The 22,894-nt window shown below is 41.8% G+C and overlaps 1 protein-coding gene across 1 annotated transcript in view; it reads right to left on the bottom strand.

The window, feature by feature from the left end:
* Positions 1-924: 924 nt before the first annotated feature.
* Positions 925-22,894, bottom strand: part of KNTC1 (kinetochore associated 1) — a 242,213-nt gene continuing 220,243 nt past the window's right edge. The window contains exons 61-64 of the mRNA XM_056535369.1: positions 8,954-9,043; positions 3,708-3,853; positions 1,669-1,759; positions 925-1,568 (exon numbers count right to left, since the gene is read on the bottom strand). Of these exons, the coding sequence (XP_056391344.1) occupies positions 1,545-1,568; positions 1,669-1,759; positions 3,708-3,853; positions 8,954-9,043 (351 nt within the window). The 3' untranslated portion in view covers positions 925-1,544. The remainder of the gene's footprint in view (positions 1,569-1,668; positions 1,760-3,707; positions 3,854-8,953; positions 9,044-22,894) is intronic.

Raw genomic sequence — 22,894 nt, 5'->3', positions numbered from 1 at the left:
TACACATGGATTAAAGAAAGTCTGATGACTAAAACTTAGTGCGTCAGTCATTACTGAGAAGTTATAACTAAAGTTTCATTACCAAAACAAGTCAGGCATCTTTGTTCAGTCCATGTGAATTTTAAGCTGTATCTATATTGAACAATAAAGAAGTTACCTGGTTTTAAGAGGATTCTGCTAGGCTAGAGATAATCTTTTTCCATTTTGTATATTACATGGTGATGGCCACATAGGATGTTCGGAGGAATAAAGAATATATACATTCAACTTTTTATTGAACCCATACTGTGTTTCATATCCAGTAAAACCACCCTATTCTGGCATCCAGTTGTCCACGGTAATTATACAAGATCCAGCGAATCCATATAGATCTCTCTCTTGATCACAAAGTATCACTATATATAACACTAAAATAAAGTTACTAGAAGCAAATTGTCCTGCATTAAAGGAGTACTCTGGCACGCACTTTTTTCATTTTATCCCGTCCGGGCTGCAAAATAAAACACACTTTCTCTTACCTGCCAACGAGCCCCCGGAGCTCCGGTACAGGTGTTCGGTCCCCGGGCTGTATTCTTCTTACTTTCTGCTAGCCCAGCACGTCACACGGAGCTTCAGCCTATCACCAACCACAGCGATGTCCCGCCTCGGTCAGTGATCGGCTGAAGCTCCGTGTGACGTGCCGGGCTAACAGGAAGTAAGAAGAATACAGCCCGGGGACCGAACACCTGTAACGGAGTGTACTGGGGCTCGTTGGCAGGTAAGAGAAAGTGTGTTTTCTTTTATTTTGCAACCCGGACGGGATAAAATGAAAAAAGTGCGTGCCGGACTACTCCTTTAACCTTATTTGGTATTTTATTATAACTTGTAAAAAGTAAAAATAAAAAAAATAAACACAAAACAAACCCATCATTAATTAAAAATTGCTCCATGGTAATCCAGAACCACTGAACATTTTTAATATAATTTATTTAGACATTGATAAACTGCATACATGAAATGCGAAAATACTAAACACATAATATATATAGAAGGTGAATGCTTTTTTCTTGAAATTTGTATATACACACACAATATATTAGTGGAAACAAATTAATGTTTTAAGATACAGAATTAACAAACCTGTAACAAAACAGTCTTGAAATAACCTTGCTAGCTACATTTATTGGCCATAAACAAAGTACTTAAAGGACATCGATCCGAAGGATAGGGGATAAGTTATAGAACGCGGGGAGTCCGAGCGCTGGGGTCCCCTGGGATCTCCTGGATGGGGCCGTGGCAGTATGCTGGAAAGGGGGCGTTCCGTCCCCGCATGAAGAGGCGGCCGACACGCCCCCTCCATGTACCCCATAGCTTATCCCCTTTGGATAGGGGATAAGTTACCTTTAAACTATGTTTCAATGGAGTGCTTTAACAGTGGGATAATGTTGGGGGAGTACTGCCAGATCTTAATGAAAGGACAATCAAAATAAATCAGAAATTTAAATAGAATTTTACTGTTTCTTAGTAGACATAATCCAGAAGCACAAACACAATTCTTAATAGCATCATGCTTGGTCATTCACAAATGCCTGCAAAAAAACAAATATGTAAAAATAAATGTATATTAAATAAAATTTCAAAGATGTAAAAAAATTATTAAATAAATGTGTGCGCGAGAAAGATTCTTACCTTTACAATATCCATGGATGTAGCATTTCTTGGGTAAGGTTTACCACGACACTTCATATATTCTGCTACAAGCTCAGCAGCATTATCCCAGCTGTAAGTTAACAAGAAAACTTGCATCAAGATATAAATTAAACACCATAATAGATTGTAGAAAATTTAAAATGAAACATTAGTTACTGCAGCCACTTGCATAATTACTTTAAGAAGTAGCACTTTATGTATTTGAAGATAATATATGATATGCTAGTAGTAATGGATCAGTTATCCAATAGCAGAATTTCAAACTCAGAATGTAATAAGCAAAAAAAGCAAGCAGTTGTTGAGTCAATTTTACATACATGTGGTTGTATGTACAGGCACTATTTAATCACTTCAATTTTTTTATTACAAGCTCACACAGTGGATTGTATTTTTTCTTTTAGCTATTTATATGGTTATATAATATAATGGCATTAAGTGAAATAGTAAAAATGCCTACTAATAGCATTCTGTTGCCAAGAAGACTGGAGCAGATCTATCAAACCAGCCTAAAAGAAAAACTGTTTCAGTTTTCCATAGCAAACAATCACCAAGCAGCTTCAATTTGGAAAACAACTCTGGTAAATTGAAAACAACAAATACTTTTTCTTTTAACAGATTTGATAAGGTCTGATGCGTTCTAATGCATTTGATAACTTTCTTTAAACTTGCTAAAGTTGCTGAAATCTTCTACAATTTTCCAGAAGTTGCTAGTTTCTAGTACTGACATAGGTTAACTAACGGGGAGGGTGTTTTGACTGGCAAACAAAATTAAGTTTAGAACAGTGAGAGCAAGCTGCATCACTTCCTAGTATTTAAAGGGGTATTCTGTCCCTAAACATGTTATCCTCTATCCAAGGGATCCCAGTGGGGTCCCAGTGGCCAGCCCCCAGCGATCTCCAGGTCAGCGATGCGACATCATGCCACGTCCCCTCCATTCATGTCTATGGGAGGGGTTGTGACGGCTAGTACAGAGTCATCATGCCTCATCTCATAGACATGAATAGAGCAGGTGTGGAGGATGGTCGCCAGTCATCCGACACTGAGCGGAGTTCGCTCCGTGCACCGGATGACTTGGGTGCTGCGGCGGGGGTTCCCAGCGGGATCCTTTGGGTAGGGGATAACATGCCAAGGGGCAGGGTACCCCTTTAAGCCTACCTTATTTTTACTTGGAAAGCTTATATGAATAAACAGGAGTCTATGGGGGAGATTTATCAAAACCTGTACAGAGGAAAAGTTGACCAGTTGCCCATAGCAACCAATCAGATCACTTCTTTCATTATTTTTAAAGGCCTCTGAAACATTAAATAAGCAATCTGTTTGATTGCTATGGGTAACTAGTCAGCTTTTACTCTGCACAGGTATTGATAAATATCCCCCTATAAGTCTGCATTCTATTAAAGTGATTTTCCGAAGATGGACAGTTAATACCCATTCACAGGATAGGTTATAAGTGTCTGATCACTAATGATACCCCTTTCTGGGAATGCAAACAATCATGAGAATGGGGGTCTTGCGTTTTCTGATTAAAGTTAAATGAATGGATAGGTGATAATTTTCTTTCTTGGGGCAACTAAATTAAGTGCTAAAAAGAACATTATCCTGTTTGTTTGACTGTGTGATTTTAGGATATATTCCCACTGTTGAGAGTGCTGCAGCCATTGCCACAGCAAAGAAAAAAAACTGGTGGTTTTACAGCAAATGTTTGTAATTTTGCTGAATGCACAGGTAAAAGTGCAGAAAAAAAAACACAAAGATCCAAGTGATAATCAATATATGGCCAATATAATTGTATAGATATTTAACATGTTTTTGTATAGGACTATACTGTATTCAAAGCCATATAAGTTAGTCTTGCGTTCCAGACATTTTAATTCAATAGCAAGTTCTGCCTATTATTGATTTTCATTTTGAATGAGTGGTACAATATTTTCTTATGTGCTGTACTGTTAGGAATTCTGAGCTTACTTGTGGGTTAATGGAATTTCACTGTAGTAGTTACATTATAGTCAACTACTTACCAATTTAAGTCTACAAGGTAATGTGCAAGCTCTTTCACACGATTAGAATTAACTGCATGCATCTTCAAAACACCATAGCATTTACTTTTTAAGAACTTTTCAAACTGTTGTTTTTTAATCATATTGTCCAAAATTAGTGTTTTTATCTGAAACAAAAATATTGCATTTGAATGTAACAGGATAATGAGAAAATGTAGTAAGAAAGCAGGACTAAAAAGCTTTCTGCACTTATTGACAACAAAACTTAATTCCCAGTTTTATTAATCTGGCTTTAACCCAAACTGCCTGGTAGCTCTGGGCAAAAAAAATCACATCTTAGCTGTTATATCTTAACCCCTTAAGGACCAATACAAATAAACCTGTACACCCCTGAAAGACCAGGCCTGTTTTTTTCAAATCGGGGATGTCTGTCTTTATTAGAGAATAACTCTGGTAACGTTTTGCCAATCACGATAATTCTGACATTGTTTTTTTGTCACAGTCCTTCATGTACATAGTAAAAGTAAGCCGATATCATTTGTAGTTTTTTTTTCTAATGCAAAAAATCATGAAATGTTTACAAAAAATTACGTTTTTTTGCTATTTTAACACTAATAGGGTGCATATATTTATACATACTGACCAAATAGTTTATGAAACTTATATTTTCAGATGTCTACTTTATTTTGACGTCATTTTTTTTGTTTTTAATTAACATTTTTAATTTGTTAGAAGCCTAACAATTTAACTTGAAATTTTGAAAATTTGAAAAGTACATCTTTTTTTGTGTGCTATGCAAGGTTTGCAGAAATTAAAAAGGTAGTAGAACATAGGAACACCCCCCAAATGACCCCATTTTAAAAACTAGACCCCTTAAGGTATTCGCTAGGGGGTACAGTGAGTATTTTAACACCATAGTTTTTTGGCAGGAATTATTACAAAGTCAGTGTTAAAAATTCGAAATTTGCAATTTTTCACAAATGCATCATTTGGGGGGCATATTTTTTGTACATCACTTCTGATATTGAAAGAAATGCACCCTATATTTTATTTAGCTGCTTGTCCCATGTTCGGAAATACCCCCGCTTTGGCCATATATGGTTCCTTGGCTGCGTGGTAGGACTCAGAATGAGAGGAGCGCCATTTGGCTTTCAGGGCAGAACAGTACCCCCACCCCCACAAGTGACCCCATTTATATACCGCACTCCTACAAGTTATTGGCTGCACCAGGGACCTCTCTGATTAGTCCTTGGTCGGCAGGGGGTATAACGCGTCTGTCTGTGACAGTTAAGGCTCCTGATGGATAAATCCGCCATGTTGTGGGAATAAGCACCCGCTCATGGCGAATATATCCATCACTGCTGCGGCTGGGTAGCTCAGTGTGTCCGCTCATGACTGCTGGCGGGAAATCCGCCGCTATGAGTGGACACACAAAGCTACCCAGCCGCAGCAGGGAGCTCATTACAGTGACTGCTGCATAATGTGTAGGATCACATGGTGGACATCCGCAGCATATTACATGCTGTGGATGTCCGCCAATGCGATCCTACACATTATGCTTTTTTTTAATTAGATTAATTTAATAAATGTATTTTTAATATATATATATATATATATATATACACATATTAAAAATTTTTTTTTTTTTTTTTTTTTTACACTTTTATTACATTTTTATTTATTTTTACACTTTTATTTTATTTATTTATTTATTTTTACACTTTTTAATGCTTTGGAATACTTAGTATTCCAAAGCATTATAGTTATATGCTGCCTGCCAGTTTTCTATAGCAGGCAGCATATTAGGACGTGCCTCTGGCACGTCCTTTCAGGCAATACCCAGGGCAGACCTGGGGGTCTTTGTAGGACCCCCGGCCGCCCAGGTATGAAGCAGCACCCTGCGATCGCGCTGCGGGGTGCTGCAGAGGAGACAGAGGGAGCCCCCTCCCTCTGTCAGAACTCCTTACAGCGCGCGGTCACTTCTGACCGCGGCTGTAAGGGTTAAACTGCCGGGAGTGAAGTGAACTTCACTCCCGGCAGTGCGGCAGGTCCCGGCCAGCCGCGGACACACACAGCACCCCGCGATCGCGATGCGGGGTGCTGCAGGAGTGACAGAGGGAGCTCCCTCCCTCTGTCATAACACTTACAGCCCACGGTCACTTCCGACCGCGGCTGTAAGGGTTAAAACTGCCGGGACCGAAGTTTACTTCGGTCCTGGCAGTGCAGCAGGGTCCCGGCTGTGTGATACAGCAGAGTCCCTGATGCAATCTCGTGGGTGCACTGGGCAGCACCCACGAGAATAATGGACGAGTATAGACGTCCAGGTGCGGGAACGCCCGCCAACCTGGACGTCTATACTCGTCCGTGGTCGTTATCGGGTTAAAGGGGTTGTGCGCTGCCCTGCCTTTCGAAGCTCCGCTCGCAACGTCCGGAAGTTCATTACTCCGAACGTTGTGTGCGGGCTTCCGTGTTCGCGGCCGCCCCCTCGTGACGTCATGCCCGGCCCCTCGTGACATCACGCCCGCCCCCTCAACCAAAGTCTATGGGAAGGGGGCGCGACCGCTGTCACACGGAAGCCCGCACACAGCGTTCGGAGTAATGAACTTCCGGACGCTGCGAGCGGAGCCCTGAAAGGCAGGGCAGCGCACAACCCCTTTAAGGAGCCCTGGTAAACTAGAGCTGTGATTAGCTAATATGGGCAAAACCAGACCGCTTGGGTTTCAGACAGATTGATAAATACATATAAACTGATATATAGTGATTACAAAATAAAAGCAAAAGGTTAAAGGGATAGTCTGCCCTAGACATCTTATCCCTTATCCAAAGGATAGATTGCAGGAGAGATTGTGGGAGTCCCCAGGATCTTAATCTTCCCCAGTAAGTTTAAAGGGGTACTCCGCCCTAGATATCTTATCCCTTTAAGCTTATTGGGGAAGACCGTACAACTGAAAAGAGGCTCTAGTATCCCGTTGGGCCTCCTTTAGCCTGGATACAAAATTAAATACAGTTGGGCATGGAAGCATACAGGTTCTGTATGTATGAAATACTGCAGCACAGATGTTGCTGCTGGGCTCGCAGATCCTGCACACTGGCTTGCCATGAATGTTCAAATAGCAATAATTGTATCGACCGGGCAGGCCAATCTGGCAGAGAACATTCCTGGGAAACCCTTGCAGTGTTTGGGCAAATATTATCCTGCTGAAAAATTCCATGAGAGGCAATATGTGACTGTAGGATGTCCTCCACATATAGCAGAGCTGTTAGTGTCCCTTGTATAACTTCTAGGCGGGGACCAACCATCGCATGCGAATGCTCCCCAGATTATCACACCAGCAGTTAGGGAAGTGTGATTGAAGCTCTCACTTTAATGTGAGAACCTGACCACTGTTGGATCCCAAACAGAACCTGGATTTGTCACTAATGAAGTCTATGGTTCCAGTATAATGCAGTCCAGGTTTCTCCTCCTCGATAACATTGCAAATGAAGGAGAAAGTGGCTGGCTACCAACGGCAGGACATGTAGTTGGTGCCGTGATATAAAATTTCCATCAGCTAAGAGCCTGGAAATGGTCCAGACAGTGATAGGGTGTGTAATGGAGGTGCAACTGTGTCTGGACGGTGGACAGGAAAACTGTGGGGGCTGCTCGTGCTTGTTGGTGGCTCTAACAATCCTCTCTATCTACTGGTCTGTCTGGAGCCTGTTCACCATGTGTGTCCTTGTTTAACCACTGCTTACAACACCTCCTAGAAGCTAGGCCAGTATGGCCTTAATGGTGGGCAATTCATCAAAACAATCATCCGGCTTCTCTCACTTCAATTAAGTGCCCCCTCTATGGTCAGTCAACTGGGCAAAATGTATTTGACTGTAAGACATGCCTCTACGATGCAATCAAAGATCTCTTGCCAAGAGATACACTACCCAAATATTTAGTCAGCCACCAATTGTGCAAGTTCTCCCACTTAAAAAGATGAGAGGGGTCTGTAATTTTCATCATAGTTTTACCTCAACTATGAGAAACATAATGAGAAAAAAAATTTGGTCAATAACAAAAGTTCATCTCAATACTTTGTTATACCCTTTGTTGGCAATGACAGAGGTCAAACATTTTCTGTAAGTCTTCACAAGGTTTTCACACACTGTTGGTATTTTGGCCCATTCCTCCATGCAGATCTCCTCTAGAGCAGTGATGTTTTGGGGCTGTCGCTGGGCAGCACAGACTTTCAACTCCCTCAAAAGGTTTTCTATGAGGTTGAGATCTGTAGCCTGGCTAGGCCACTACAGGACCTTGAAATGCTTCTTCACTCAAAATCTCACAATACATCGCCCCATTCATTCTTTCCTGTACACGGATCAGTTGTCCTGCTCCCTTAGCAGAAAAATAGCCCCAAAGTATTATGTTTCCACCCCCATGCTTCACAGTAGGTATGTGTTCTTCGGATGCAACTCAGCATTCTTTCTCCTCCAAACATGATGAATTTTTACCAAAAAGTTCTACTTTGGTTTTATCTGATCATATGACATTCTCCCAATACTCTTCTGGATTATCAATTTTTGCTCACCGTTCTTGTGATCATTTTGACACCACGAGGTGAGAGCCTGCGTGGAGCCCCAGATCGAGGGAGATTATCAGTGGTCTTGTATGTCTTCCATTTTCTAATAATTGCTCCCACAGTTGATTTATTCACACCAAGCTGCTTGCCTATTGCAGATTCAGTCTTCCCAGTCTGGTACAGGTCTACAATTTTGTTTCTGGTGTCCTTTGACAGCTCTTTGGTCTTGGCCATAGTGGGAGTTTTAAGTGTGACCGTTTGAGGTAGTGGACAGGTGTCTTTTATACTGATAAGTTCAAACTGGTGCCATTAATACAGGTAACGACTGGAGGACAGAGGAGACTCTTAAAGAAGAAGTTACAGGTCTGTGAGAGCCAGAAATCTTGCTTGTTTGTAGGTGACCAAATACTTATTTTCTACCATCATTTGAAAATAAATTCTTTAAAAATAAGAATGTGATTTTATGGATTTTTTTTCTCATTATGTCTATAATAGTTGAGGTATACCTATGATGAAAATTACAGGCCTCATCTTTTTAAGTGGGAGAACTTGCACAATTGGTGGCGGACTAAATACTTTTTTGCCCCACTGTATGTATATAAATTCTGTCAGGATTTTAAAGAAACACTATAGTCAAAAGTTGTGGTAGTACAAGGTAAAGGGTTTTCTTTTTGGTGTTCCTTTGAAGTATGATATTTTTACTTCTAGATGACTCACCTGTGAAGCCACTCCAGCCACTTCTCCAGTATTCATACAGTCCTCTGCTTGAAGCAAAACCGCTTCTGAATTGCAGGTAGTTAGAAAGCCCTGCATTAAAAAGCAAATAAATAACAATTAACATTTTCATATTAGCAGCCTGACAGAGGCATTGCAGAGCAAATTCTTAATCCTTATGTATTTTGTACAGCAAATCCTTAATATATGCTTTTACACAGAAAGACAACTCTTCAAATCAAATGTGTTCACAAATATTTCATTTCTTTATAGTCAAACGCATACAAACCATGCAATTAACAATCTGTCAGAAAGAGAGGCAAAAAATTCTAAGGGTTGCCCAGAGATTTGCATGAAATATGCAACAGTAACATAACCATCAATGTGCCTCAAAGAAAGCTTTAAAACAATGATTTAAAAAAAACTGTAGGATACATACTAGTAATGGCAACATATATATTTTTTTTTAATGTTTTTTGCCATTTATATAGTGACAGCAATGTGTAAACACCACATAAGGTCCTGGAAATATGCTAATGAGATTTGTCTGAGCAACCATACAGAGACTTAATAACCGAGGGTTAATAACCTCCCTGTTAATAACAAGCTCTTATTTTAGTGTCAATTACAAGCCTGGTGGCTGCAACATGTGAAGGGTCCAATTGTCACTCAAGCTGTTTGTCAGTTACATGTGAGAAATAAATAGGAATTGTAATAAACAAAGCAAGCACTGGAAACAAGCAAATACTTTTTCACTGCAAAAAAACTAAAGATATTCCCCTATTAGATTTATGCTTATTATACTATATATTAGTATACTATACTATACTATACTTTGACTGATTCCACTGCCAACTTTACTGTTCTAAATAGATAAGATTTTTTTTTTCTGTTTGGAGTAAATATAAATATTACCCAGATGAATCAGATTCAGAAACATTTTACCCTAAGAGACCTCATCAGAGGAACTGTCGAAAGGTGAAAAACCCTGCAAATTTCAGACACCCGGAATTTGAACCACTTAAGGAAAGAATAGACCTCAGTTTGCAGATTAGGGCTAAATTTACAATGCTGCCATTTAACACAGATATCATCATATTTATCAGTGAGGAGTTGATTGCAGGCAGAACAATTCCGATGTAAAGGCTTTTTTATACTTTAGATGACATCTGCAACAATATAACCTTACAATAGTATAAGCATAATTACCACCAATGATGGTGTTATTCCATGCCTGCTTGAACATTTTTTGCTCCATGTACCTCAATGTTTCAAAGGGTCCTGCTGTCACAGAGAACATATTGCAGGACACGCTTTTAAATGGCCAGTGGCGGTGTCACAAGAACCCAGAACGAACGTTTTGCCAAAGGATGTGCCATAGCAAAGGGCAGGGAGTCCTGTTCATGAATGGCAATGTATGTTGCGAGTCCACTAAGAGACTCTGAAGCAAGGTCAAGAGCTGATCTCACTTCAAGGCCAGTGAGAAGTGCCTGCTATCAGCAGCCAGGACTCCCTGCTAATGCCAGACAAAGGAGAGTCTTATGGAGGGTCCCTATCTGCCTCTCTGCTATCTTCTTGGTGCACTCTAAAGATACAGGCAGCCTATATAAGCAGAGCGCCAATAACACTGAACAGTGCTATGTTATGGCATAGCATTGAACAGTGTTTGCAATCAAAAGAGTGCATGTAATAATCCCCATAATGAAGAATAATTTTTTTTTTTTTTTTTTTTATAAATGTGAATAAGGCGCACCCCTAACAACGTTAAATCACCCTTTTCCCCCCATTTTTCAAATAAAATAATGTAAAAAATAAAAACATATTTGGCATAAATATTAAAATTTAACATTAATGAAACCGCGTGGTAAATGTACATAAATACCAGAATTAAGTTCAGAATTGCTGATGTTTAGTCAATTTATATACCAGAAAAAAAGTGATCAAAAAGGCCCATCAAAACAAAAAAGGTAACAGATCACGGCACTAAAAATATGACACTTATACTAATTATAATTAGTAAAATAAAACACAACCTATATGACAACGTGCCCCATCATTAAGGCCAAAACAGGCTTAGTCATTAAAGGGAACCATTGGGTGAGGAGCTGGACCCCTGCTTCTTGTGTCCTACCATAAACAAATAGTAAGAGCCAGTCATGTATTTCTGAGTAAAAGATATTTTTAAAGTTTCTTCTTCCCAGTTAATATGGTAGTATGATAAGAGGGGAGGATCAGTGGGTGACAAATACTTAAGAGAGCATTTCCCAGGAGGTCAGAGAAAGTGAAGAAAAGCGGTGTACTTTGCCATAAAGAAATAGGGCTTGACTCTGTGCATTCTAATAATATGTTGACAGATTTTTATGACCTACCATTCCTGGAAAGTAAATGCTCTGAACTGATTTGATCCACTAGAATATTCCCCCTGTTTTATTCTAGGCTGCAGTTGAAGCTGGTGCGGATTATTACAACAAAATAGTGCTGTAATGAAATAAGAGATTGTACAGCACAAAATTCTTACAGACTCCAAAGAGTTATTACTAGGCTGCTCTGCATCGATGGGCGCTAAATTTTCGCTGTCGTTAGCAAATATATTTATGCCTTTTTTCTGAATAAAATTTTTTTTTTAGAGATCATAATGTACATAATGCAGCCTATCTGAATAGTAATCCATGTAATATTAGGTATACGGTTTCCAACTAGCAGATGAGTTTTGTTCCTGCTAGATACTGTAAAGAAATGCCGCGCAGATTCGATCATCCATAATGGTGGACTGATGTCCCCTCACCTGCCTCAGTCAGTCTCCAGGGGTCTTCTGATCTGGCCTGAGATAGCCGATAACACTGATCAGTGCTACATCCTATGCACAGCACTGAACAGTATTAGCAATCAAATGATTGCTATAAATAGTCTCCTATGGGGACTATTAACCACTTAAGTAAGCCCTGACGCCCTGGTACTTAACCCCTTAAAGGGGTTCTCCGGTGCTTACACATCTTATCCCCTATCCAAAGGATAGGGGATAAGATGCCTGATCGCGGGAGTCCCACCGCTGGGGACCCCCGGGATCATGCACGCGGCACCCCATTTGTAATCAGTCCCCGGAGCGTGTTCGGAGTGATTACCGACGACCACAAGGCCGGCGGCATGTGACGTCACGCCTCCGCCCCCGTGTGACGTCACGCTCTGCCCCTCAATGCAAGCCTAAGGGAGGGGGCGTGACAGCAATCACGCCCCCTCCCGTAGGCTTGCATTGAGGGGCGGAGCGTGACTTCACACGGGGGCGGAGGCGTGACGTCACACACCGCCGGTCTTGTGGTTGTCGGTAATCAGACCCAGAGCGAACATGCTCCGGGTACTGATTACAAACGGGGTGCCTCGTGCATGATCCCAGGAGTCCCCAGCGGCGGGACTCCCGCGATCAGGCATCTTATCCCCTATCCTTTGGATAGGGGATAAGATGTGTAAGCACCGGAGAACCCCTTTAAGGACTGAGCGTTTTTCCACTTTCGTTTCCTCCTCCTTACTTTTAAAAAATCCTTACCTTTTCAATTTTGCACCTAAATATCCATATGATGGCTTATTTTTTGCGCCACCAATTCTACTTTGCAATATATCAGTCATTTTACCCAAAAATCTACAGCAAAGCGGAAAAAAATATCATTGTGCGATAAAATTGAAGAAAAAACTTCATTTTGTAACTTTTGGGGGCTTCTGTTTCTACACTGTAAATTTTTCTGTAAAAATGACACCTTATCTTTATTCTGTAGTTCCATAAAATTAAAATGATACCCTACTTATATAGGTTTGATTTTGTCGTACTTCTGGAAAAAAAAGTCATAACTACATGAAGGAAATGTATACGTTTAAAATTGTCATTTTCTGACCCCTATAACTTTTTTATTTTTCCACGTACCGGTTGGTATGAGGGCTCATTTTTTGCTCCGTGATCTGAAGTTTTTAGTGGTACCATTTTTGTATTTATCGGACTTTTTGATCACTTTTTATTCATTTTTACATTATATAAAAAGTGACCAAAAATACACTATTTTGGACTTTGGAATCCAAGCCATTGACCATCCAGTTTAATTAACAATATATTTTTATAAACGTGGCGATACTACATATGTTTATTTTTATTTACACAGTTTTTTTTAAATGGGAAAAGGGGGGTGCTTCCAACTTTTATTAGGAAAAGGGTTAAATGATCTTTATTAACTTTTTTTTTTTGCAGTGTTATAGCTCCCATAGGGGGTTATAACACTGCATACACTGAATTTTTACATTGATCAATGGTTTCTCGAAGGATGATTCTGCCGCTTGAATGCTCATGCCTGGATCTCAGGCAATGAGCAGTCATTCGGCGTTCGGACACCAGGAGGCAGGTAAGGGGACCCTCCTGCTGTCCTACAGCTCTTCGGGATGCCGCGATTTCACCGCAGCGATCCCGAACAGCCCCCTGAGCTAACCAGCAACGGCGCTTCTAAAGGGTTAATAGCGCGCGGCACCGCGATCAGTGCCGCGCGCTATTACCCACTAGTCCCGGCCGGCCCCGACCCGCTATGAAGCGGGGCCAAGCTGTGGCCCCGCGTTATAGCACGGGAGCGGACTCAGGACGTACAGGTACGCCCGAGTCCTTAAGGGGTTAAGGACCCAGGGCGTACCTGTACGACTGTGGGAATTTCGGTCCCCGCCGGGCAGGGCCCGGAGCGGGATGCCTGCTGAAATAATTCAGCAGGCATCCCAGGACAAGGCCTGGGGGTGGGGTGTCCTGAGACTATCAACTCAGATCAGAGATTTGCGGCGATTCCTGGGGTTTCCAGTGATCCAATAGCCCGAAAAATAGGGATGATTGGAAATGTCAGAGACAGCTCCAACCATTCTGAAGGATAGAAGCAAGGTGGTAGGGGTGCCACCTCCTCATATCCCCTGCGATTGGCCAGTCAGGACTGACCGGCGAAGTGGAGGCAACGGTGGCATCCAAGGCAGCAGTGAAAATCGCTGTAAAGTGATCTTCACTGCTGCTTTTAGGATTTCCAAAACTACAACTCCCAGCATGCCCAGTCAGCCTTTGACTGAAATTGAAATGGTACCTGAAAAATTCCGATTTTGAAAATTGTGAAAAATTGGAAAATTGCTGCTGAAATTTGAAGCCGTGATGTCTTGCAAAAGTAAAAACAGGTCAACTTTATGATGCAAACATAAAGTAGACATATTGTATATGTAAATGAATATATAATTTATTTGGGATGTCCATTTTCCTTATAAGCAGAGAGTTTCAAAGTAAAAAAAATGCAAAATGTTCACATTTTTCATAAAATGTTAAACATTTTCACCAAGAAATGATACAAGTATAGATGAAAATTTACCACTAACATAATGAAGAATAGGTCACCAAAAAACTGTCTCGGAATCAGAATGAAAAGTAAAAGCATCCCAGAGTAATTAATGCTTAAAGGGACAGTGTCGTCATAGAGCACTATATATCTAGTCCCCCCAGTGCATTTACAATATGCCTCCCGCCGGCGCATTTATTTAAATATATACCCCCTCCAGCGCATTAATAAAAATATGACCACCGCCAGCGCATTAATAAAAATATGACCCCCGCCAGCGCATTAATAAAAATATGACCACCGCCAGCGCATTTATATGTATATATCTATACCCCTGCTAGCGCATAATGTGACGCTGCCGGCATATTTGTCTTCATTTTCCATTGCAGCGCTATATGTGAATGGTTTATTTATCAGAACGGATCCAGCAGCCGCCGGCCAGATGATCCTGATAGTTATACTATTCATTCATAGCGCTGGCGGCTGCATATGTATATAGATGTGCTTGGGGGACAGACATATAGCGTTATTTGCCCCCCACAGTGCTTCTATATACATATGCAGCTGCCGCTCTATGAATGAATAGTATATCATGCGCTGCTCGGCTATGGAAAAATGGCCGCCGATAGGCTATAGAAACATGGCCGCCGATAGCGCGATTGCGCATGTGCACGGCCATCAGTTACTAGAGGCCAAAGTGCAAGTGGCCACAAAAATATGGCCAATGTAATAGCAAATAATGTGTATAGTATGTATACCGGACCACTGTGGGAATAGCAGATGGAGGAATGTGTATGATGAGGCTTCTAATATGTAAGGATAATACATGTGAAAGCAAAGAAATATATATAAATGTGGAAGTGAATAAATGAGTGAGAGATGAATGAGAACGGCAATTGATGGGGGAAAAAAAAGGAAGGGGGGTGGGGTTTGAAACAAATGCAAGGGGAGGAAGAGATAGTGGGTGCGAACAATCATGGGTGTGATATGCCAAGACAGGGGCATACAAGGTTACCAAATAAATAAAATATGAAAAATAAAGATATACAAGATTATACATAAAATATAGAAGAGAGATATATATGAGAGAGTAATAATGGAATGAGTAAGACAATATGGTTAACAGCTGATGGGGAAGTGACAATGAGAGAATGAGAAAGTGGTGGGACATCACAACCGTGATAAGGTATAATAATGTGTAGTGGGATGATCAATAGAAAACATACAAATAGCGCATTAAACATGATAATACACATAATGACACCAGTGAGGGAAAATATATACATATAGACATTGTTGGGCCCCCCATTTAGGTAATGTTGGAGTAGCATGCTGCATTAGGTGGAGGGAGTGCATACATGTATATCCAATATACATATATTTACCCCTCTCCAGAAAATGTGAATATACATAATGAAAAAGTAACTTGCAACATAGAAGGTATGCATGGAGAATTCAAGGTTAGTATATTGAAGGTACCTGCAATATAAGACAAACATAATGAAAAAAAGGCACGTAAGACATGGACATCCAAAAAACATGAAAGATTATATACAAATGTGAGCAACATATGCAAAACCCAAAAACAGAAAAACAACAAGGTGGATGACTATATATGTGGTTGAATGTAGAATAATGTATAGTAAAAAATACATTTGTAATGTACAAAAAAGTAGTTTTAACAATAGTACATATGTGTGAACGAAGGGTAGGGTGGGGAAGGGGGAGCGGTAGGGTGGGAAAGGAGGGGAAAGGGGGGAGGGAGAGGGAAAGGGATCAATGTAGGAGTGTGTAAATGAAAGGCAAATATACTTACAGGAAGGAGGCAAGGCTGTTGATCTCATTCAATCCCATGGGTGTTTTCGTGCCGAGAGTTTCTATCCATTTGCATTCTTTTTGTGCCAGAAGATTTTTCCAACAAGGCATTTTAACAGTGCAACAAATGGAGGCGTTTTACCCAATAAGCCCACTACATCCTCTATATACTTACTCCTGAAAATACATAAAAATGCCATTTGCCCACCAGGGTGACCTATTGTTTCAGGGTGTGGTAACCTATGCAAACCTTTATGCCACCTGATCGATCACCACCTTTCTTCTATTGTAGAAACCCTACCTTCATTCTTAAAGGACACCAACGACATTTTAAGGAAATTGAACAATGTACAATTGTAACCAGATATGATCATAGCCACTTGTGATGTCAAAGAACTTTACACTTCTATCCGACACAGCGATGGAATACGAGCGGTGAGATATTTTTTATCCTCTAGCTCCCTAAATCCGGACCGGTAATTTTTTGTTAACAGCTCTCAAGATCATCCTTACTAGGGATCGACCGATTACCGGTATGGCCAATATTATCAGCCGATAATCACGATTTTAGGCATTATCGGTATCGGCAATTATCTTGCCGATAATGCCCCGCCCCCGCACCGCCCCGCGACCGCCACCCCCCGACCCGCGTCGCACCCCCCACCGTGATGCTGGGCCGTATAACGGTATGGATTTTTGACCATACCGCTATACCGGTCGGGCCCCTCCCCCACCCTCCGAGTCAATAAAAAAATTAAACTTACCCGTAATGGGGGTGGTCCGGGCCATCCATCGTTCATGTAGTGTCCGGGGGCGTTCCGGGTGGAGGGTGGTCCGGTCCGGGCTGTCCTTCTTCTCCGACGGTCATCTCCACTCCGGGCCGGCCTAGTACACTGCATAGACGCCGCTACGCCATGACGTCAGGTGCATCGCTGCGCATGGGCGTCACTGCGCAGCAGCGTCTATGCAGCGTACTAGGTCGGAGCCTGCCCGGAGTGGAGAAGATGACCCCTGGAGAAGAAGGACAGCCCGGACCAGACCACCCTCCACCCGGAACGCCCCCGGACACTACATGAACGATGGATGGCCCGGACCACCCTGACAGGTAGGGGAGAGAAGCGGGTGGCGGCGGCGGCCTATGGCCCCGCAAAAGCCACTGCAGATCATTGATTTAAAGCGCCCGCTTTAAATCAATGATCTGCAGCGGTGTCGCAGGGGGTTAAATAGCCGATAACTTATACCGGAATATCGGTATAGGTTATCGGCCCTAACCTTCACCGATTATCGGTATCGGCCCTAAAAAAAACATATCGGTCGATCCCTAATCCTTACCCATAATTTTTTTATGTTCAAGGAGTCCCTCTTCTTACAGCTCCAGGGCACGGCAATGGGGGCGGCTTGTGTGCCCTCATATGTCAACCTGTTCCTGGGGCTGTGGGAAAGGGACATCTTCATTTCAGAACCTATATCTGGCATAGAAAAAGTGCAATACTGGTGGAGATTTTTTGATGACATTCTCCTAGTTTGGCAGGGACCAGAAACAAAACTCGATGATCAAATTACAAAACGTAACCAGAATGACCTCAACATAAAACTCACGTCAACCATAGGGACCAAACATACTAAATTCCTTGATGTTAGAATTACAATAATGATGGCTTCCTCTACACAGATCTCTTCTGGAAGAGTACATCTGCCAACACAATACTTCATGCTAAATCAGGACATCCACGCCATCTGGTCAACAATATTCCAACAGGACAATATCTGAGAGCCCGATGCATATGCTCCAACACCTCGGACTTCGAGAAACCGGCACAAGATCTCAGGGTACGCTTTCAGGAAAGGGGTTATAATGAAAATTGCCTGAACAAGGCCTGTGAGAGCCAATCAGAGTAACCGGGTCCATCTCCTACTGGAGAAAAGGAGAACAAACAAGAATAACCCTGACACTGACGTTAGATTTATTACAATATATCATTCACTGACTCAGGACATGAACAAAGCAATTGAAAAGTATTGGCCTCTCCTCACCACCGATCAGGTACTCCTCAAATACCTCCCCAGGAACCCCTCCATGACTTTTAGGAGATCTAAAAGTATTAAGGATTCCCTAGTCCATAGCTACCACCAAGGTCCCAATCAAACCCAACTCTTTGGGTCAAAATGACAAAATGGGGGACCTCTACTTGTGGCCAATGTGTTGCATGCGTAAACATAGTAAAAAGCACCACCTTCGAAAATGCCAGCAAAACGAAAATATATAAAATACTACATCATATTGACGGTTCTACGAAGGGTGTAGTCTACTATGCTAAGTGCCCATGCAACAAAATCTATGTGGGTCTTACCAACCGCAAATTTCTCAGAAGGGTGAGAGAACATGTCCTGGACATCAAGGCGGCCAAAAATTAGCCAGACCCTTTCCACCAAAAAACTCCAGTCAGGCATTTCACAGTACCACAATAGTGATCCTTCCCTTTTACAGGTTCGGGGTATCGACCGAGTGTATGTTGGCGCATGAGGCGGCAATTGGAAAAATCTTCTGGCACAAAAAGAATGCAAATGGATAGAAACTCTTGGCACGAAAATACCCATGGGATTTAATGAGATCAACAGCTTTGCCTCCTTCCTGTAAGTATATTTGCCTTTCATTTACACACTCCTACATTGATCCCTTTCCCCTACCCCTCCCCCTTCGTTCACCCATATTTACTATTCTTACACTACTTTTTTGTACATTTCCTTATTTAGGTTTATTATACATTATTCTACATTCCACCACATATATAGTCATCCACCTTGTTGTTGTTTTTCTGTATATGTTGCTCACATATATATATATATATAATTTTTTATGTTTTTTGGATGTCCATGTCTTCTGTTACAGGTCCTCTTTTCATTATGGTGTTTGTTTTATATTGCAGGTACCTTCAACATACTAACCTTGAATTCTCCATCTGGCTTGTGACGTCTCCCCCCCCCCCCCCTCCTACCCCTCACCTACCCATATCTTTTATTTATAATTTTTTTCAGATTTTTCCTCATTTTCTTCAGATTTTTCCTCATTTTTATTTATCACTATTTTTCTAATATATATTAAATATTCTTTTCCCCATTTTTCTGTACAGTATTTGTTCCGTACCCATCACTCACGCATGCCACCATCACCCATGCATACCTTCTATGTTGCATGTTAATTTTTCTTTCTGTATATTCGCATTTTCTGGAGAGGGGTAAATATATGTATATTTGATATACATGTATGCACTCCCTCCACCTAATGCAGCATGCTACTCCAACATTACCTATATGGGGGGCCCCCCAACATCTATATGTATATATTTTCCCTCACTGGTGTCATTATGTGTATTATGTTTAACCCCTTCATAACCCAGGGTTTCTCCATTTTTGCACTTATGATTTTTTAAAGGTAAGGAGGAAAAAACGAAACTCTTTCAATTTTGCACCTAAAAATCCATATGATGGCTTATTTTTTGTGCCACCAATTCTACTTTGTAATGACATCAGTCATTTTATCCAAAAATCTACAGAGAAACGAAAAAAAAAATTCATTGTGTGACAAAATTGAAGAAAAAAACACAATTTTGCAACTTTTGGGGGCTTCCGTTTCTACGCAGTACATTTTTCGGTAAAATTGACACTTTTTCTTTATTCTGTAGGTCCATACGGTTAAAATGATACCCTACTTATATAGGTTTGTTTTTATTGTACGTCTGGAAAAAATCATAACTACATGCAGGAAAATTTATATGTTTAAAATTGTCATCTTCTGACCCCTATAACTTTTTTATTTTTCTGCGTATGGGACGGTATGAGGGCTAATTTTTTGTGTTGTGATCTGAAGTTTTTAGCGGTACCATTTTTGTAATCACTGGACTTTTTGATTGCTTTTTATTCCTTTTTTCATGATATAAAAAAAGTGACCAAAAATAAGCTTTTTTGGACTTTTGAATTTTTTTCCGCGTACGCCATTGACCGTATGGTTTAATTAATTATATATTTTTATAATTCGGACATTTCCGCACGCGAAGATACCACATATGTTTATTTTTATTCACACAGTTTTTTTTTTTTTTTAAATAGGAAAAGGGGGGTGATTCAAACTTTTATTAGAGAAGGGGTTAAATGATCTTTATTCACTTTTTTTTCCACTTATTTTTTTGCAATGTTATAGCTCCCATAGGGACCTATAACACTGCACACACTGATCTTTTACAATGATCACTGGTTTCTCATAGGAAACCAGTGATCGATGATTCTGCCGCTTGACTGCTCATGCCTGGATCTCCGGCACTGAGCAGTCATTCGGTGATCGGACAGCATGGAGGTAGGTAGGGATCCTCCGGCTGTCATGTAAGCTGTTCGGGATGCCGCGATTTTGCCGCGGCGATCCCGAGCAGCTCCCTGAGCTAACCGGCATTAGTTTACTTTCCCTTTAGACGCGGCATTCAACTTTGAACGCTGCGTCTAAAGGGTTAATAGCGTGCGGCACCGCGATCACTGCCGCGCGCTATTAGCCACGGGTCCTCGCCGTTGCTAGGCCCGACCCGCTATGACGAGGGGCCACGCCGTGGCCCCACGTTATAGAATGGGAGCCGACCCATGACATACATGTATGTATGTTTTTAGTTTTGGAAGACATCAGAGGGCTTCAAAGTTCAGCAGCAATTTTCCAATTTTTCGCAGGTTCGTTCAGGTTTGAAGTGGATTTGAAGGGTCTTCTGGTTAGAAATACCCCATAAATGACCCCATTATAAAAGCTGCCCCTCTCAAAGTATCCAAAATAACATTCAGTAAGTGTGTTAACCCTTTAGGTGTTTCACAGGAATAGCAGCAAAGTGAAGGAGAAAATTCTAAATCTTCATTTTTTACACTCGCATGTTCTTGTAGACCCAGTTTTTGAATTTTTACAAGGGGAAAAGGAAAAAAATCCTCTCAAAATTTGTAACCCAATTTCTCTCGAGTAAGAAAATACCTCATATGTGTATGTCAAGCGTTCGGTGGGTGGACTAGAGGGCTCAGAAGCGAAAGAGCAACAATGGGATTTAGGAGAGTGAGTTTTTCTGAAATGGTTTTTGGGGGGCATGTTCCATTTAGGAAGCCCCTATGGTGCCACAACAGTAAACCCCCCCACATGGCATACTATTATGGAAACTACACCCCTCAAGGAACGTAACAAGGGGTACAGTGAGCCTTAACACCCCACAGGTGTTTGACAACTTTTTGTTAAAGTCGGATGTGTAAATGAAAACATTTCCCCAAATTTTACTTTTTTACATGGGGTAATAGGAGAAAATGCCCCCCAAAATTTGTAACCCCATTTCTTCTGAGTATGGAAATACCCCATGTTTGGACGTCAAGTGCACTGCGAGCGAACTACAATGCTCAAAAGAGAAGGAGCGCCATTGGCGTTGGACAGATCTTTGGAACAGTGGGCTGTGCAAATGAAAAATTACATTTACATTTTCACTGACCACTGTTCCAAAAATCTGTCAGACACTTGTGGTGCGCAAATGCTCACTGTACCCCTTGTTACGTTCCGTGAGGGGTGTGGTTTCCAAAATGGGGTCACATGTGGGTATTTATTTTTTTGGGGTTTATGTCAGAACCGCTGTAAAATCAGCCCCCCCTGTGCAAATCACCAATTTAGGCCTCAAATGTACACGGTGCGCTCTCACTCCTGAGCCTTGTTGTGCACCCGCAGAGTATTTTACGCCCACATATGGGGTATCTCCGTACTCAGGAGAAATTGAGTTACAAATTTTGGGGGTCTTTTTTTCCTTTTACCTCTTGTGAAAATAAAAAGTAAAGGGCAACACCAGCATGTTAGTGTAAATTTTTTTTTTACACTAACAGGCTGGTGTAGACCCCAACTTCTCCTTTTCATAAGGGGTAAAAGGAGAAAAAGCCCCCCAAAATTTGTAGTGTAATTTCTCCCGAGTACGGAGATACCCCATATGTGGCCCTAAACTGTTTCCTTGAAATACGACAGGGCTCCGAAGTGAGAGCGCGCCATGCGCATTTGAGGACTAAATTAGGGATTGCATAGCGGTGGACATAGGGGTATTCTACGCCAGTGATTCCCAAACAGGGTGCCTCCAGCTGTTGCTAAACTCCCAGCATGCCTGGACAGTCAGTGGCTGTCCGGAAATGCTGGGAGTTGTTGTTTTGCAAGAGCTGGAGGCTCCGTTTTGGAAACACTGCCGTACAATATGTTTTTCATTTTTATTGGGGGGGGGGACAGTGTAAGGGGGTGTATATGTAGTAGGGATCGACCGATATCGTTTTTTTGGGGCCGATACCGATAATCGGTGCAGGTTAGGGCCGATAGCCGATAACTTATACCGATATTCCGGTATAAGTTATCAGCTAATTAACCCCATGCGACACCGCTGCAGATCATTGATTTAACGCGGGCGCTTTAAATCAATGATCTGCAGTGGCTTTTGCAGGGCCATAGGCCGCCGCCGCCGCCACCACCCGCTTCTCTCCCCCTACCTGTCAGGGTGGTCCGGGCCATCCATTCTTCCTTCCTGTAGTGTCCGGGGGCGTTCCGGGTGGAGGGTGAACCGGTCCGGGCTGTCCTTCTCCGGCGGTCATCTTCTCCACTCCGGGCAGGCTCCGGCCTAGTACGCTGCATAGACGCCGCTGCGCAGTGACGCCCGTGCGCAGCGACGAAGCTGACGTCACGGCGTAGCGGCGTCTATGCAGCTACTAGGCCAGAGCCTGCCCGGAGTGGAGAAGATGACCGCCGGAGAAGGACAGCCCGGAC

Source organism: Hyla sarda, chromosome 1, assembly GCF_029499605.1.
Source record: "Hyla sarda isolate aHylSar1 chromosome 1, aHylSar1.hap1, whole genome shotgun sequence".
Lineage (NCBI taxonomy): Eukaryota > Metazoa > Chordata > Amphibia > Anura > Hylidae > Hyla > Hyla sarda.
Note: the sequence above shows the minus strand (reverse complement) of the source record. Positions and strands in the feature narration are given on the sequence as shown.